At 45.1% G+C, this 17674-nt stretch overlaps 2 protein-coding genes across 4 annotated transcripts in view; both read right to left on the minus strand.

Annotated features, from left to right (window-relative positions):
• The window catches only part of Dnajb14 (DnaJ heat shock protein family (Hsp40) member B14), a 41323-nt gene extending 27280 nt beyond the window's left edge, over window positions 1–14043 (minus strand). Inside the window, exon 1 of one of the 3 annotated variants that reach the window (XM_021158079.3) lies at window positions 13758–14043. In XM_021158079.3, the coding sequence (XP_021013738.1) occupies window positions 13758–13890 (133 nt within the window). In that variant the 5' untranslated portion in view covers window positions 13891–14043. Of the gene's footprint in view, window positions 1–13400; window positions 13681–13757 lie in introns of those variants that run through there. The other 2 variants (XM_021158082.2, XM_021158081.3) reach the window with 2 other exon arrangements.
• Window positions 14044–15014: 971 nt separating this feature from the next.
• On the minus strand, window positions 15015–17316 carry H2az1 (H2A.Z variant histone 1). Its single transcript, XM_085835498.1, has 5 exons — window positions 17155–17316; window positions 16639–16716; window positions 16213–16326; window positions 15690–15819; window positions 15015–15453 (listed from the first exon to the last, which is right to left on the minus strand). The coding sequence occupies exons 1-5, from the start codon at window positions 17155–17157 to the stop codon at window positions 15392–15394; spliced, it is 387 nt and encodes a 128-aa protein (XP_085691624.1). The 5' UTR covers window positions 17158–17316; the 3' UTR covers window positions 15015–15391.
• Between the last annotated feature and the right edge of the window lie 358 nt (window positions 17317–17674).

Below are 17674 nucleotides of genomic sequence, written 5' to 3' on the forward strand. Positions count from 1 at the left end.
CAGCCTTATTTATAATAGCCAGAAGCTGGAAAGAACCCAGATGTCCCTCAACAGAAGAATGGATACAGAAAATGTGGTACATTTACACAATGGAGTACTACTCAGTTATTAAAAACAATGGAGCCAGGCGTGGTAGCACACGCCTTTAATCCCAGCACTTGGGAGGCAGAGGCAGGCAGATTTCTGAGTTCGAGGCCAGCCTGGTCTACAAAGTGTGTTCCAGGACAGCCAGGGCTATACAGAGAAACCCTGACTCGAACAACAAAAGAACAAAACAAACAAACAAACAAAAATGGATATATGAAATTCTTGGACAAATGGATGTATCTGGAGGATATCATTCTTAGTGAGATAACCCAATCACAAAAGAAGTCATTAGATATGCACTCACTGATAAGTGGATATTAGCCCAGAAACATAGAATACCCAAGATACAATTTGTAAAACACAAGAAAATCAAGAAGAGGGAAGACCAATGGGTGGATACTTCATTCCTCCTTAGAATAGGGAACAAAATACCCATGAAAGGAGTTACAGAGACAAAGTTTGGAGCTAAGACGAAAGGATGGACTATCCAGAGACTACCCCACCCAGGGATCCATCCCATAATCAGCCACCTATCCCAGACACTACTATATATGCCGGAAAGATTTTGCTGAAGGGACCCTGATATAGCTGTTTCTTGTGAGGCTATGCCAGTGCCTGGCAAATACAGAAGTGGATGCTCATAGTCATCTATAAGTTGGAACACAGGGCCCCCAATGGAGAAGCTAGAGAAAGCACCCAAGGAGCTGAAGGGGCCTGCAACCCTATAGGTGGAACAACAATATGAACTAATCAGTACCCCCAGAGCTCATATCTCTAACTGCATATGTTGCAGAAGATGGCCTAGTCAACCATCACTGGGAAGAGAGGCCCCTTGGTATTGCAAAGTTTGTATGCCCCAGCACAGGGGAATGCCAGGGCCAAGAAGCGGGAGTGGGTGGGTAGGGGAGCAGGGTGGAGGGAGAGTATAGGTCACTTTCAGGATAGCATTTGAAATGTATATAAAGAACATAGCTAATAAAAATAAATAAATATTTTTTTTTAAAAAGAGATGACTCAGCGGTTAAGAGCTCTGCCAGAGGGCCTTAGTTCAATTCCCAACAACCACATGGTGGCTCACAACCATCTGTAATGGGATCTGAGTTCCTCTTCTAGTGTGCATGAAGACAGAACACTCATATATAAAATAAATAAATGAATAAATAAATCCTTTTTTAAGAAAATGTAGATTGTTTTTCGCCAAGGGCAGGGGTCAGTGGGTCAGTGGGTCAGAGGAATGTGATAAGAGACAGGCATCCAATGAATCATTTTATTTCCAAGGTTTGGGAAGTGTTCCAGAATTATGGCAACAGTCCCACAATTTTTTGATTCCACTAAAAACCTATTTAACTGTGTACTTTAAATAAATCCATTATTTAGTATGTAAATTATAACAATAAAATAATTCTACATATATTATCATAGTTATATATTTAAAATTCCAGCTGCTGTTAGCAAATTTGCCAAAGCATAGCTATTTCTTATAGAAACTTCTATCATTTTCCATGGCTAACAATTAAGGGGCCATTTGACAATCTAATTGTAGGTGATATAGTAATCTATTTGTTATTAAGAAATAATAAGACATACCATATAGCTAACTTTCAGCCAGATTTCATCATGCATTTAATATAATCACAATGGAATCAGAATAGTATATGTAGCAGCAGTGATTCATAGCATGTAAATAGTAAAACTTAAAAAAAGAAAAACAAAACCCACAAATGTAGATTAAGCAATCCTCAAACCCCAAATCCTTTGTTCCTTGCTGTTGCAATAACAGGAACATACCACCCTGCCAGGCTTGGAATTTAAAATATAAATTTCTCTAAATCTCAAATAAAACCAAAGAGAATTAAGCAGTAAAGTCATAACCTCATGCACAAAATCCCCTAATATATGATGATGGGAATTAATCATCCACAGGTAAAAAGTTTTGTGTGGGTATTGAGTGTCTGTGTGAGAAGCAGAGAAGTGCAAGTGGCCATCTGCCAAGCTCATAGATTAAAAAAAAAAAAAAAATCACTTATCCAGACAAGAAAATACAGAAGAGGAATGGCTCACACACAAAAGAAACAAAATAACCAACGGGCATTACAGCCCACACTGAGGAAATGCACGAAAATGAATGGGTCTCACCCACTTATCATAGCAGGAGTGCCTGGGTCACACTTACAGTGAACTTCAGGAAACAGAATGCAGACTGGAAGGGAAGGCACAACAACAGCAGCAGCAGCAGCAACAGCAGCAACAGCAACAATAACAGCAGCAGCAACAACAATAGTAACAGCAATAATAACAACAGCAGCAACAATAGCAGCAGCAACAACAACAACAAATGAACAAGGAAACTGCAGAGAGAAATGGGGAGGACACCAGAAGGATTCTTTCCTAGCTAGATAGACATACTTTTAAATATTATACAAAACCAGGAAGATCTCTGTATATTGGAAAGGCTAAACAAACAAAGATTACATAAGTAATAGGTAAATAACTAAACAGGAAAAGAGAACAATCAAGTTCAAACACTATGCAAAGAGTTGGCATGTAAAAGGTAAAGAAATGTGATTTCTAAAGACCATCAGTGTCACCACAAATACTGGTCAAGCCAGCAGCTGACAGAGAGACACTGCTCTATAGGAAACAACAGTCAAAACTGCAACTAAGAAAGCATTGGAAACGTAATTGAGGAAAATATGTAATAAAAATATTAAAAAAAAAAAAAAAAAAAAAAAAAGAAATCACTTACCCAGACCACAGGGGAGAAAAATCCAGAAGAGTGAGGAACGGCTCAGCAGAAAAAGATGCTTGCTCAACAAGCCTGATCACCTGAGTTCAATTCCCAGAGCCATAGGAAAGGGGACGACACAGCAAACTCGAGACAGGGTTTCTCTGTATAGCCCTGGCTGTCCTGGAACTCACTTTGTAGACCAGGCTGGCCTTGAACTTAGAAATCCGCCTGCCTCTGCTTCCCAAGTGCTGGGATTAAAGGCGTGCACCACCACCGCCCGGCGACAGCCAACTCTTTAAAGTTGTCGTGCACACACATGTACACACACACAGGATAAATAAAAGAATATGAAATATCAAAGTGAGAGGGGGAGAATCCATCCAAAAAGACATGGTTGGCTGGGTGTGGAGGCACAGAAAGCAGAGCCACAAACAAGTAAAACTAACTCAAGGGCAGCCTTGTCTACACAAAAGCTAATAGTAAGACCATAACTAAAACATCCAAGACAAAGACAGCTAAATTGGACTTGAAGACGCACACCTGAAACACCAGAGCTTGGGAGGCTGAAGCAGGAGGGTCAAGTTTAAGGCCAGCCTGGACTATGCAACCCTGTCTTTAAAAATCTAAAATGCTAAGCTAGAAGGAACAAAGTTATTTAACAGTTCCACAGGTACTACACAGAGAAATAAGATGTCTGAAGGTTAGAAATTTTAAAAATGAAAAATAGAAAAACATTGAAGGAAGTGGTGAATACTGAATATAAAAAAGACAACACATGGAAAATAGAAAGCTTAAAGAAAAATATGGGAAATAAACCATAATTAGAAGACTTCTGACATATAAACAAAACATCTAAATGATATAATAAAGTATCAGAAATCCTAAAGTAAATGAAACCTGAGAAATAACAAAAACCAGAAAGTCAAACGCCTTCTACAGAGAAAACTTAGACTGTCCTCAGACTTTGCCTCTCATTGGCACGTGCACAAGACCCTGGTGTATTGTACTTGCTTACCAAGACAAGAAAGTGTGAGCTAATGACTCACTGACAGCGTGAGCCCTGACTATCTTCCTGACAGCATCTAGGATGACTGACATACAAGCTCTGAAGGGATTCTCCAGATGAGCTCAACTGGGGTAGGCAAAGCTGCTCTACCTATGGGCAGTGCTGTTTTGTGTGCTCAGGCCCTACATTCTATAAAAAGGTGAGAGCAAGGTGACCACTAGCATTCATCTCTCTCTGCTTCCTGACTGCAGATGCATGTGATACTGAGCAAGGTCAAGTCCCTGCTCCCACGTCTTCCCTGCTATGGTGCGCTTTCTCACGGACTTCTGAGCCCAAATAAACCCCCTGCCTTAAGTTGCTTCTGTTGGGTATTTTATCCCAGCAACATGCACAGTAACTTAATTCAGTCACCAAACTTCAACAGTAAAGTCACAAGTAAATTGTCTTTAGCATTCTAGAACTTGGGGAACACAGTTCCATAAACTCTCCCCATGACCCACTAGGAAACAAGCTTCAGAATTCCAAACCATATACCTTGGCATGAAACTGGTGGCAAACATCACATGGATACTTACTGAATTAAGAAGGAAGGACAGTTGAGAGAAGATAGTGTATAACAACACTGTAGTCTGATGCTATAAATCCTCTTCAAATATTCTTTAAATATTAGGCTAGAAAGTTATGGGATTACTCATTCCTCCTGTAGCTTTTGCCAGCTAAGGTTGACAGGGCCTACTGGCTTGGGCCAAGAAACATTTTTGGGGGATCAAACTGGCAGCCACTGCCAAACACATGGCTGAGACTGACATAGCCTGCATCTGTGTGATCAAGGAGTTGACTTACAATACACAAACACTAAAGTGGGAGCTAGGCTTCTCACTCAGTGAATAGCAGAGGAGACGCGGAAATAAAGATGTGGGTGTGGTGGTCTGAATAAGAATGGCCCCCACAGGTTCATTGTCTCTAGGGAGTGGCACCATTTGAAAGGATTAGAAGGATTGGTGTGGCCTTGTTGGTAGAAGTGTGTCACTGGCTTTGAGGGTTGAAAAGCCCATGCCAAGCCCCATGCCTTCTCTCTGCCAGCAGATCAGTGTGCAGCTCTCGGCTACTTCTCCAGCACTCTGCTTGCCATGTCTGTCTCCAGGCTCCCTGACACAATGACAATGGACTACCCCTCTAGACTGTAAGCAACTCCCCAAGTAAATGCTCTCTTACACGAGTTGCCATGGTCCTGGTTTCTTTGCACACATGTGTGCATGTGTATGTTACAGATACCAGAACATATATAAAAGTAACATAGCCATTAAATACAATGGAATGCCAACACAAACAACACACACACATACAAGTGTATACCTATATATTTCCCAGCTAGAAAGCAAAACAAAAACAAAACACCTACCTTTTTTTCTTTATAAGGGATACAGTGGGGTCCACCTACAGAATGTAAATGAACGCATGAACTACTGGCCTAGATGTGATTATTATGTGGTTACACACAGATGTCCTTATCTTATGGAATATATCCAGAATTATTCAGCAATGGGACAGCCTATCGACAACTACTCTAGTCATTTCAGGGGAAATAGACAAAGTGTATATATGTGTAAAACACAGGATGACTGTTTCATAAAAGCCTGAAGTCTAAGTTAACCATTTGTGAAGTACTTAGTACTCAGGAGAGCCTTGCCTTACTTTATAGTTGCCATTCCTTTTTTTTTTTTTTTAAGATTTATTATTTTATGTATATGAGTACACCATTACTCTCTTCAGACACACCAGAAAAGGGCATCAGACCTCATTACAGATGGTTGGGAGCCACCATGTGGTTGCTGGGAATTGAACTCAGGACCTCTAGAAGAGCAGTCAGTGCTCTTAACCTCTGAGCCACCTCTCCAGTCCTAGCTGCCATTACTTAACTACAGGGATAGGTCCTATAATGCTAGGAAGTGGTTTCACCACTGTGGGAACACGGAGTGTGTTTGCCCAAGCTCAGGTGCAGCTTTGCAAAATGATTAAAATGTATAAATGTGGAGAAAAACACTTTAAAGTGTTAAACTGTTTTTGATGATTATCCTGGCGGGTTAATACTGGGTACATTCTTCTGAAACTATGATGCACATGGTGCAACATGAAACAAGACAGCAATTCAAATGTAACCTGGGATCTCATGCGTTTTCAAGAGCAAGGTCTACAGTTAAAGAAGACAGAAACATAGGCTAAAAGTGTGTAAGCACCGAACTCTGAAAGCTTATGTTGACTGGGAAGGAATGATATACACTCAAAAGCCAACTACCTTTATAAAGACAAGATACTAGCTAGGCACAGCAGTGCATCATCTTTAATCCTAGCACTTACTAGACAGGCAGGCAGATCTCTGGAGTTCCAGGACGGCCAGCCTCAAAAAAACAAAGAAAACAAAACCAAACAAACAAAACAGACAGAGAGACATACACACACAAATACACACCCACAATGCATTTCCCAACGCTATGCTTTGAATAGAACCCCAAACAATGAACAACCTAGGTGGCAGTGTTCCTTGTACCTGTACCGTGATGCTGAAACACCATTTTTCCCTCAAAGAAAGCAAGATTATGAGACACAGGGCTGATTCCAGATCCAGCACAGGAAATATACAGAGGAAGCTGAAACACTGTTACACCAAAGAGCTGCATAACTAAAGACAGCTAAAAAGACATGTATAAGAACCAGGAGTCTTAATTGTTTATTATAAAGGGATTCCCACTAACCAAAGACATCAAAAATAACAAGCAGCTGTCTGGAGAGAAAGAGACCCAGGGCCTTTGCTTGAAAACAGAGAAAAGTAGCCAGGTGAGGTGATGCCCACCTTAATCCCAGCACTTAGTAAGCAGAAGCAGCCACATCTCTGTGAGTTCAAGGTCAGACTGGTCTCCCTATTGAATTCCAGGACAGCCACAGCTACACGTTAAGACCCTGTCTAAAAAAACAAACAAACAAACAAACAAAAACACACACACACACACACAAAACCCACCACCACTACCACCAAAACCGGATAAAACCAACTGTATTAGTCAGGGTTCTCTAGAGTCACAGAACTTATGGATAGTCTCTATATAGTAAGGGAATTTATTGATGACTTACATTCGGCAGCCCAATTCCCAACAATGGTTCAGTCGTAGCTGTGAATGGAAGTCCAAGGATCTAGCAGTTATTCAGTCTCACACGGCTAGCACTCGAAGGAGCGAGAGCCAGACTCCCTTCTTCCAATGTCCTTATATTGCAGAAGGTGTAGCCCAGATTAAAGGTGTGTTCCACCACACCTTTAATCCCAGCTGAAAGGTGTAGCCCAGATTAAACGTGTGTTCCTTAAACTCGGAGATTTAATCTTCTGGAATCCATAGCCACTATGGCTCAAGATCTCCATACCAAGATTCAGATAAGGATCTCCAAGCCTCCAGATAAGGGTCACTGGTGAGCCTTCCAATTCTGGATTGTAGTTCATTCCAAATATTAGTCAAGTTGACAACCAGGAATAGCCACTACACCAACCAAGACTTTATTTAGTATGTACCTCCAACATGAACTGAGTGCCTCTTTTTTTTTTTGGTTTTTCGAGACAGGAGACAGGGTTTCTCTGTGTAGCCCCGGCTGTCCTGGAACTCACTCTGTAGACCAGGTTGGCCTCGAACTCAGAAATCCGCCTGCCTCTGCCTCCCGAGTGCTGGGATTAAAGGCGTGCGCCACCACGCCCGGCTCCTGAGTGCCTCTTTACAGAAGTGTTTCAACTAAGAAATGAGGAAAATATTTGTAAAAGCTGTGGAGCTAGAGAAATGGTCATGTTGGATATTAACACGTGGCCACAAAAATTCTACGAACGGTAGAAGCACCATATGGGTGCTTGGAACTCCCGTTTCAGTGGATCTGAGACTATACCCTTCATGGGCCCCAGTATACACCTAACACATAGAAACTAATCCAAGCACACATATACATAAATAAGGAGATAAATCTTTTTAATTAAGCAAATGAAACTGAAACAAATTCTACTACTTTGGAACTCAAAATCCAGTTTTATTATCTTAAACGTGGGATTAGGAAAGCCTCTGTATTAACAATTTCTACACTTATGAGAAGATAAGGATTTATAATTATTATCTAGTTCTAGATGATAATGCGGGGATGGAGCTGGTACAATCAGGATGCTCTCTGTCAGCTCCGGGCCAGCCTGATCTACATAGTGAGTTCGGGGCAGCCAGAGCTATAAAATAGCGAGAGCCTATCACAATAAAAAACAAATAAATAAATAACATGTATCCATTCTCTTGCTAACATGCTGAAGGCATTCTTTTATAGCAATCAATATATATTCTAATCATCACTTCCACAGGTAAAATGCAGTGTGTTTTGTCAATTCTCACTCGTAGACATTTTCTCTCTCAAAAAAAAAAAAAAAATTGGTCATAATCATATAAATTTTACAATTAATTTAATTTTAAACATGCTTTACCTGTGAGTTAATTAATACAGAACACATTGCATGAACCTATAAAGGTCTTCTTTAAGGCGGGAAAAAGGGCTCAACAGTTAAGAGCACTGGTTGCTCCTCCAGAGAATCTGAGTTGGATTCCCAGGACCCAACAGCATGCTATCTTCTGTTCTACCCACGCATACACGTGTAGTCCCACCCAGACACATCCACAAATCTAAATAATGGTTTATTTAAAAGAAAACTGAGGCTCAAAAACAAATGGTGGGCCTGGAACCTAGCTAATCTGGTAGAGTGTGTGCCTAGCTGGCATAGAGTCAAGGCTGACCCCCAGCAATCTTTACATCATGTGTGGTGATGCACGCATCTAGCCTCCCAGCACTGGAGGAGTGGAGGCTGGAGCATCAGAAGATAATGATCACCCTCCCCTACCTATAGTGTTGGAGGCTAGATGTTATCTAAAAGCGAGGAGGAAGGGGGGGGGGGGAGAGAGCGTGAACAAAGAAAGAGAAAAAAAGGGGGGAGGGAGAAAAAGGAAAAAAAAAATCAAACTATTGAAATTATACTGTCATCATTCTGCCCACTAGATGCTTAATTCTCCTCTAGACTGTCAATGCCATGGCAAAAGATTTTGTCCTATTACCACTTAATCCCTAAAACACTGCCAGTGGACTTGGGAGGTGGCTCAGCTCACAACTGTCTATAACTTCAGCTCAAAGGGATCCAGTATCCTCTTCCCATCTCTGAGGGCACTGGGCACACATGGTGCACAGACATGCAAGCAGGAAAAACATCCAAACAGGCAAAATACAACAAAAATTAAACACCGTGCTGCCTGGTGCAGCGTATAGCGCGTGTCTGATAAACATCTGTTGAATAAATATGCCCTCACTGTTTGGGTGAGAAGCCTGCAACTCCCAAGTGGAAATGGGTATCTAATGGACACAGTGCTGAGTCCAAATGCAAACTCTTTCTTCAGTGCGCACATCTCAAGTATCTCACTAATAACAGAAATTCCAAAGTCATTTTCCAACACTTAACTGGATAGTACAGGAATGATTGTTGTAAGTGTTCTTATCACTGAATTTTAATTAAGCCAACTAGGGAAAGAATGGAACGATCTTTAAGGAAATAGGTTGTATAATGATTCAGATGCACAGGATATTTTAAAGTCTCTTTTCAGTTTAGGTGAGACAAAGGGAGGAAAAATTTTCTATTTTGTATTAAATACAAAGTAATAGAACCAAAAAAAAAAAAAGACAGAAAAATATGTATCCTCTGTAGCACAGATGAAAATAAAGGGGCTACTTTAACTCTTGTGAAGCAGGGAGCATTTACAAATGATCCACGCAGTAAAATGAATGCATCCGAGTGGATGCTGAATGGCCTTTCCCCTGGTTGGTCATCTTTGATTCCAATTGCCTCTGTGTTCTTAAAAAGAATAAAATACACTCTTCTCTAAACAAACAAACAAGGACAACAACAACAAAAGCATACTTCTCAAACATGGTGGTGCCCTCATGCCTTTAATCTCAGCATCTTAGAGACTGGGTGGCCAGAGCAGGTGCTCTTTTGGGACTTAGCAGGCAGCCTGGTCTACATAGTGAGTTCTGGGCCAGCTAGGGCTACAGAGTGAGGCCTGTCTCCTGGGAGAGAGAGTGAGAGAGAGAGAGAGAGAGAGAGAGAGAGAGAGAGAGAGAGAGAGAGAGAGGGAGAGGGAGAGAGAGAGGGAGAGGGAGAGGGAGAGGGAGAGGGAGAGGGAGAGGGAGAGAGAGAGAGAGAGAGAGAAGAGAGAGAGATAGAGAGAGAGAGAGAGAGAGAGAGAGAGAGAAGCTGTCAGTCAATCAGAAAGAGGAAGGATAGAAAAGAAAAAAAAATCTACACTTTACACAATCCCTATAGATTTGCTATGAAAATCTAAAGATTAGCCAGGCAGTGGTGACACACGCCTTTAATCCCAGCACTTGGGAGACAGAGGCAGGCGGATTTCTGAGTTCGAGGCCAGCCTGGTCTACAGTGTGAGTTCCAGGACAGCCAAGGCTACACAGAGAAACCCTGTCTCGAAAACAAACAAACAAACAAACAAACAGGAAAAAAGAAAAAAATCTAAAAATTAAAACTATGTGCTTAAAGCCTCACGGCAGTGAAGCTGAACCTCTCTCCCAAGTGTTAAACCACATCAATTAAACAAACCTACAAACGTAACTCAGAGGATGAGCATCTGCAATCCTTGCTAGTCAAAAGTGAAGACTCTCAGCTAGACCACGGAAAGCACGCCCATCTCAACATCAAACGTTTTCTCAGGAGAAGAGCTTGCCAGTTTATTGAAAGGTTTTATCAGATTTCCTTCTCACTTGATATGAAAATTTAAGACGACAGAAAGGCTGGAATTTGATCTTGTGGTCTCCCACTCATCACATCCATGGAAATGAACGATGGAAATGAACAGTCTAGGCAGACCCTAACCTATCCAGTCAGGTTCCTGAGCTATAGGTAAAATTCAGGAATAAAACTTCAAGTCACCCGAATGCACCAATTTCCTCCTATACAAGATCTTTATTAGGGTCTTTTCATGACTATTCCAGATTTCCCCCTCTCTTGAGTTCTTAAATTATTCCCATAAACATCTCCTGGGATACTCTGCAAAATATGGTTTTCACACAAGAGTCACATTGCTTTATTTTGGGTCACATCCACTCTTTGCTGTTATCTTCTATTTTGCTTGTAATTAAAGTGTAGAATGGCTTATAGAGACGGCAAAGTCTGTATTTGAACTGTTTTAGACTACTTCACAATGGTACCCTACCACTTTATTTGATGATTACCCCCTTAGAATCTCGTTGCCCCTGACTGTCTGTCTTCCATGCCTTCGCCTTCCCTACACCCATGACTTTCAGAGCCATAATTACCCTGCACTTTGACAGTGTCCTTTAGCAGACTCACTGGAGCTGCTTGCACAGTAGAAGCGTGGCCGCTGGAATCTGGGCACGATTTAAGGATTCTTAGATGACTGGACTTGTAAAATAGAAAAGATTCATTAGATGCTTTATATCAACTCATTCAGTCCTCTGCATACCCAGGATCAGTACACTGTACCTGCCACACAAACGACAAAAAGGCAAGGACTAGACACTGCGTGGAAAGCAGTTGGTGAAGAGCCAGGCCTTCAAAGCCAAGGTACCTCGCCCAGAGTACTTACTACTTTAATATTAAAAGTGTCCTTCCAAGAGCAGAAGACAACTGATTTAAATATATCTACATAGTAAAAGGGATCTACGGATAATTCCTGCTAATGATTTCTTGAATATGGCACCAAAAAGCTCAGACAACATAGCAAAACTTGACAAATGAAACAGACTACATAAAACTCAAGCCCCCAATGACAGTCCCCAGGGTAGAGAGATGAACAAATGAGTTCTGTAAAATATAAATGACAAAGACATAATGTCCAGAATATATAAAAGAGCCCTTATAACTCGATATCCATAACAACAGTCTGATTTTGTTGGATGGTTGATTGGGTTTTTTGGTTGGTTGGTTGGTTTTTTTGAGACAGGGTTTCTCTGTGTAGCCCTGGCTGTCCTGGAACTAGCTTAGATTGACTTTTAACTGAGCAAACAACTTAGGACTTTTCTCCCAAGAAAATACAAGTAGCCAAATGAAAAACTGTTTAACATCATTAATCATCAGAGAAATGCTATCAAAACTCCAGCGACCTGTCCCCATAGTCAATAGTGACTATCACCGCAAATAAAAAACGGAGCTGCCATGTTCTGCCAGACATTGGGAAGCTGGAACCACGCGGATCGTACAAAATGGTGCAGCCGCGCTGGAAAAACAATGTGCCGGTTCCTCAAAAATCAAAATTAGAATTACCATATGACCCAGGAATCCCACTTCTGGGTATATATGCAGAACTGAAATCAGGCTTGTAGACACTCATGCTCATAGGCACATTATTCAACACAAAAGAGGTGGAAGCAACCCAAACACCATTGACAGGTGACTAAATAAGAATTGGCGAAGGCTAGTGTCAAAGCTTAGACCTGTGCTCAATATCTACACTATGTGGGGAGAGACCTATTCCTCCGCACGCAGGCACGCACGCACACACGCTAAATAAATACCCTCCAAAAAGAAAAGGTGATATTAAATGTGTATGTGTACAGCCACACCTAGGCACACGGGCATATAAATAATAGAATACTGTTCAGCAATTTTAAAAAAGAAAATCTGTCGCGGGTTGCAATATGGATGAAATCTGAAGTTAGTAAGTAAATAAATAATGCAGACATGCAAAGTCAAATTCTGTACGATTTCACATAGATCAGGTACCAAATTAGACTAGTCATGAGAATGGACAGTAGCAAGGGAGCTACCAGGAGACAGGAGAGTACAGGGGGTTACTTAACTGGTTCAGTTTTGAGGGTGTAAGATAAAAAACAAAAAAATACAGATCCTGGAGTATGCAATTGAAAATACTTAACACTACTAAACTGTACACCTAAAAATGATTAAAATGATAATTTTTATTTCACACTTTTTACAATTAACTTTTCTTTCACTATCTTTTCCTGCCCTGTCGCAATGGTAACAAAAAGGTAAAGTGAAAATCAGCGGAGATAAAAGGCTTCAACGATGTAAAAAGAATTAAGAAAACAATAAATTAAAACAGGGGCCTGCTTATCAAGTTTCCTCTTAATCCTCTTAACCTGGAAATTCTTTCAACAACAGTTTAAATGCCATCCTATGGGCACGGGGGAACAAAAAGACAAAAACAAAAAACGGTAGTAAAGGCCTTGTAGAGATTAAAACTCAGTGCCTATTATGACTTTGCCCATTCTTATACGACCTTGGGCAAGGTATTTTCATTCATTTCATTCATTCATTCATTCATTCATTTGGCAAAAGTTTCTGCACATGGTCAAATAACACGGTACTCTTCTGAGGAATAAGAGGGGCATATAAAATACTAGGCACAACTCTTGGCGCTTTGTGAGTGTTGTGTTGACTGTAGAGTTAGACAATGAATAAGGTGAATTAAAGTAGGGTAAGTAAGTCCATAGCCTACTCTTTAGCGATGTACCGAACTTGCGGGTACTTACGGTGCCATATCAAACCAGACACTATTTAGGAATCATCAATAACTTCACCATCCCTTTCGAAAGTGGAGCTGTCTTGTAAGGGCTCTCTCCTTCTCCCTGGGAAAAGCAGTGTCATCTAAGGTATTCGAAGATACTTGCTTAAGGAACGGACAAATACAGAACCCGGGGATGGTGAAGCCCGAGAAGCCGCTGGAGTCCCCGCTCCTGACACTTCACAGGGGCCTAGGCTGATCTGGGGAGGGGACCCGTCACCCAGCACCCCACAGCGCCCCGCCGGTGTCCCTGAGTGCTGGAGCGGCCGCGGCCGGCGGGGCGCAGGGCGCGGGGGCCGTGGTCACGGCGGGGGCCGGGGCTCACCGCGCGCGGCCGGCAGCGGGTACAGCTTCTCGGCCTTCTGCAGGAAGCGCTGGGCCTTGTCGCGGTTGCCGGCGCTCAGGGCCTCGCGAGCGATCTGCACGCATTTCTCCGCCTCGTCGCGGTTGCCCTCCATGGCTCGCGCCTGCCTCGGTGTCCGCGGCCGCGCAGCTGCGAGGGGGGCCCGCCGCGGAGGAGGCGAGGCGGCCGGGCGGGGCACGGCGCGGCACGGCGCGGGGAGGAGCGGGCACCGCGGCGGCGGCCCGGCGACGGGCGGCCTCGCAGCTCCGCCTCCTCACGGCCGCCTCCCCGCCCCCCGCGGCCGCAGCGGCGCCTGCCGCGTCCCTCCCCGGCCTGGCGGACCGTAAAGCCGCCGCGGTAACCCGGGAGGGCGGGGAGGCCGCGGGTTGGCGGAGGGCGGACGCCCCGGCCCCTAAGCTCCGGTGTGGCCCGGAGCCCGCCTTCCGCGCCACCGGGGTGGAGACAGGGACCCTCAGGACCAGATCCACAAGGATCAGAGGCCCGGCCTCCTGGCCCTTAGGTATTGGGAAGCCCTGGGCCTCCGTCAGGGGGTGATTGCCTCATGGATTCGTCCTACAGGCGCTTCCTGCTTTGGATCTGGAGCCCTGGAACCCCCAACCCCCGGAGTTCCCCAGCCCTTCTCAGGGGCACATTCTGACCCACACCTCTCCTGCTACCTGGCAGGTACAATGCAGCTCTTTGGGTTAAAGCAGCTGTAAGGCAGGAAGTTCTTTCATCCACATAGGCTGCTTAAGCACCTCCTTTTCTCATGTTTGATTCGCTCCAGGAATTATGATACATGTCTTAAGGCTCAGGGAGGGGAAAGGGGTCAATGGGGTCAATAGTAATGGAACATGCCTGGCATGAATCAAGACGTGACTAGCATTTCTCACCTGTGTCTGGTCACTAAAAGCAAATTATCTATATCCAAAGTTCATTCCCTGGAGGTACTTTCGTTATACCCTGAGGGTCTCTGTACTTGTGTCCCACCTTAGGATACAGGCCCTTCCACATTACAGTTAACTGTCCACTGGGGGGGGGGGGGCAGGGGGGATGACACCAGCTACCTCTAGCTTCTGCCAAAGTTTTAAGACCCTAAGAGGTCATATGATACAAAGAAACAACAAAAGTACCACGGGGTTATGACTACAGATGCACTGTTTAATTAGTAAGCAGAGAATGTACTTGTTGCTGAGTGAGATCTAAGGTTAAGTCCCGATTATTAAGCAAGTTTAAAGCTAGTTTGGGATATGACCTTTATTGAGCTTATCCACCAGAGTGGAAACAATGTCTGTACAAAACCAAATGCTTGTTACTATAACTTCTGCATCACAATTAAAATCCAAACAGTTTTTTAAAAACAGTCAACTCAATCAAAACCCACTACTTCAGAATCAATAGCTTCTTTGAAGCCACAGTAACACTTAAATATGGTTAAGACTCGAATGCAGAAATTTGGTTGGTTGGAAGGCTAATTAAGCCTCCAACTTGCTCAAATAGAATTACAAAAAGGCAAAATTGTGTTTTTCACAGAGATACAGTCCACTGGAATCACCAACACTGGACAGCTGTTAAGAATATTTAGAGTCCTGAGATAATAAGGAATCCAGGCATCCTTAGACAGTCTTCTGTTGTCCTTTCTTCCCAATCAGCGATTTGTGGATGTGTGGGATGACACCTAGGAGAGGGACACAGATTAAGTCTACCTTCTGGATAAACATTTAAAAAACAATACATGAAATCAAAGCAGGTAAAATCCATATACAAAGTGAAAACTTGAGGGATGGAACAATGATCTTAGCAAAAACCAAACCCCATGAAACCACCCTGTACTGAGATCTCCTCTTCTAGAAACAATGGGAGTGTAAGAATTTTCTTCTTAAATAGAATGTTAGGAGTTTAGGGATGACATACCACCACCAGCAATGGTAGCTTTGATCAGAGAATCCAATTCTTCATCTCCACGTATAGCAAGCTGCAAGTGACGAGGGGTGATACGCTTTACCTTTAAGTCTTTTGATGCATTTCCTGCCAACTCAAGTACCTAAAAGGCAAAAATATAAATAAAAATCTGATGATCAATATTCCAACTTACTTTCAATCAAGATCTTTGAACCTCAATGGTGTTTATTTACCAACTGTTGTCATCCCCTACTACCTGAATGATAAAATTATGCAGAATTATGCAAAAAAAAAAAAAAAAAAAAAAAAAACCCAAACCAAAAAACCCCGAAGGGACACGCAATTGCATTTGCAGGAGCAGCACACGCTGGCCCAGCAGCCTCCTCGGCTGAACGCGAGCTCCCTCTAGCGCTCCCTCGGTCTGCGCGCCGCTCTTAGGGCCTGCGAGTTTTCTTGCATCACTTTCCTCCTTCTCTCTCGCCACTTTCCCCCGCCCCCCAGAGCTTTTCCAGATCACAGGCGTACTCCCGCTTACCTCTGCGGTGAGGTACTCCAGGATGGCTGCGCTGTACACAGCGGCGGTCGCGCCCACACGTCCGTGGCTGGTTGTCCTAGATTTCAGGTGTCGATGAATACGGCCCACAGGGAACTTGTATTTTATGCACACAAACGAACGAACAAACAAGAAAAAAAAAAAGCACAAAGATAGGAGATTCGTAAGATAAGATGATGTGCGCGCCAAAGCCAAGGACGGTGGTGGTGCACCAACGCGCCCCGCCAGTTAACACACATGTGATCGACGCCCCCCCCCCCCCAACCCCAGTATTCACTGTCTCCGCAGGGCCAAGTCGCGACACATCACTCACGCTAAGATGGAACACCCATGGAGGGTGCAGACAAACAAGCAAGGGGGGTGCAAACATAAAGGCCCGGTCACCCGACTGCGGCAGTTGCTACCCACCTGCAAGCCGGCTCGCTGCGAGCGGGAAACCGCCTTTGTCTTGGCCTTTCCGGAGTCCTTTCCAGCCTTACCGCCAGCCTGCGGCGCCGCCGACGCCCGCGAGCCCGGGAGGGACGGAGAAGATAGAATTACCAAGGCGGCGCGCCCCTCCCCCACCACGGCGCGTCCTGGAGGCGAGCGAGCGAGCGCGCGCTCGGCCGCCCGCCGCCCGCCCCGCCGGGGTCCCCGGGCCGCCGCTCGCCCCCCGCCCGCCCTTCTCCCCCGCCGACCCCTGCCGCGAGCCCGCCGCGGCTGCGCGCCCCCGCGCCGGCCCCCAGCCGCGCCGTGCGCGCCCCCCCCAACCGTCGCCTCCCGCTCGGAGCTCCGGGGCTCCCAAAACACCTCCCCTCCGCACGTCCCGACCCCATCCCCGCACGCTCCCACTCGCCGCCGCCGCCTCTCCCAGCCCCGGGGACGGCGGCCCCGCCCGCTCGGAGCCTGCAGCCCGCGGCCGCCCGCCGTCACTCTTCACGTTACCATCTCGGACCGTGCTGAAGCTCCGACGAGCGAGGAAGAGACGAAGCCAGGCGGACGCTCAGCGAGATCCCGGCGCCCACTCCTCCGTCGGACCGCGATTCAAACTGCGCCGTCTCCCGCCTTCCTCGCGCCCTTTATACTGCAGAATGTTCCCTCATCCGGGAACTCGGCCGGTTCGGCCCACCAATGGTTGCCGCCCGCCCTCGGGACGCGTCCTTGAGGCTCCAGCCAATGGGAGAGCGCAGAGCGGAGTGGTGGGGCGGGCTCTCGGGAGCTCGAGCGATGATTGGCGCGTGGGGGATGAGTTGGTTGAGGGGGGAGATGCGGCGGGACGGGGACCGGGAGAAGAAGGGGCGCCGCGGCGGGAGGGCAGCAACAGAGCGCTGCGCCACCGAGCGAGTGGCCGGTGATATCACGTGCCTGGAGGGAGGAGCTGGAAGGCTGGGGAGGAGCGCGCGCTGGCGTCCTCCCCGCTGCAGCCTCCACCCCCTTCAACTCCCCCGCGGTGCCCCGGAGACCG

This window comes from Mus caroli, unplaced genomic scaffold, assembly GCF_978045245.1.
Source record: "Mus caroli unplaced genomic scaffold, Mus_caroli_1 scaffold_3, whole genome shotgun sequence".
Lineage (NCBI taxonomy): Eukaryota > Metazoa > Chordata > Mammalia > Rodentia > Muridae > Mus > Mus caroli.

Bases quoted from the DNA above. Each gene is read 5' to 3' on its own strand.
- H2az1 (XM_085835498.1), bottom strand. The intron at 15,820-16,212 runs GTAAGCGGGAGT...TTTGCCTTTTAG, and splicing joins TGGAGTACCTCACCGCAGAG to GTACTTGAGTTGGCAGGAAA. The intron at 15,454-15,689 runs GTATGTCATCCC...TCCCTCTCCTAG, and splicing joins AGCTACCATTGCTGGTGGTG to GTGTCATCCCACACATCCAC.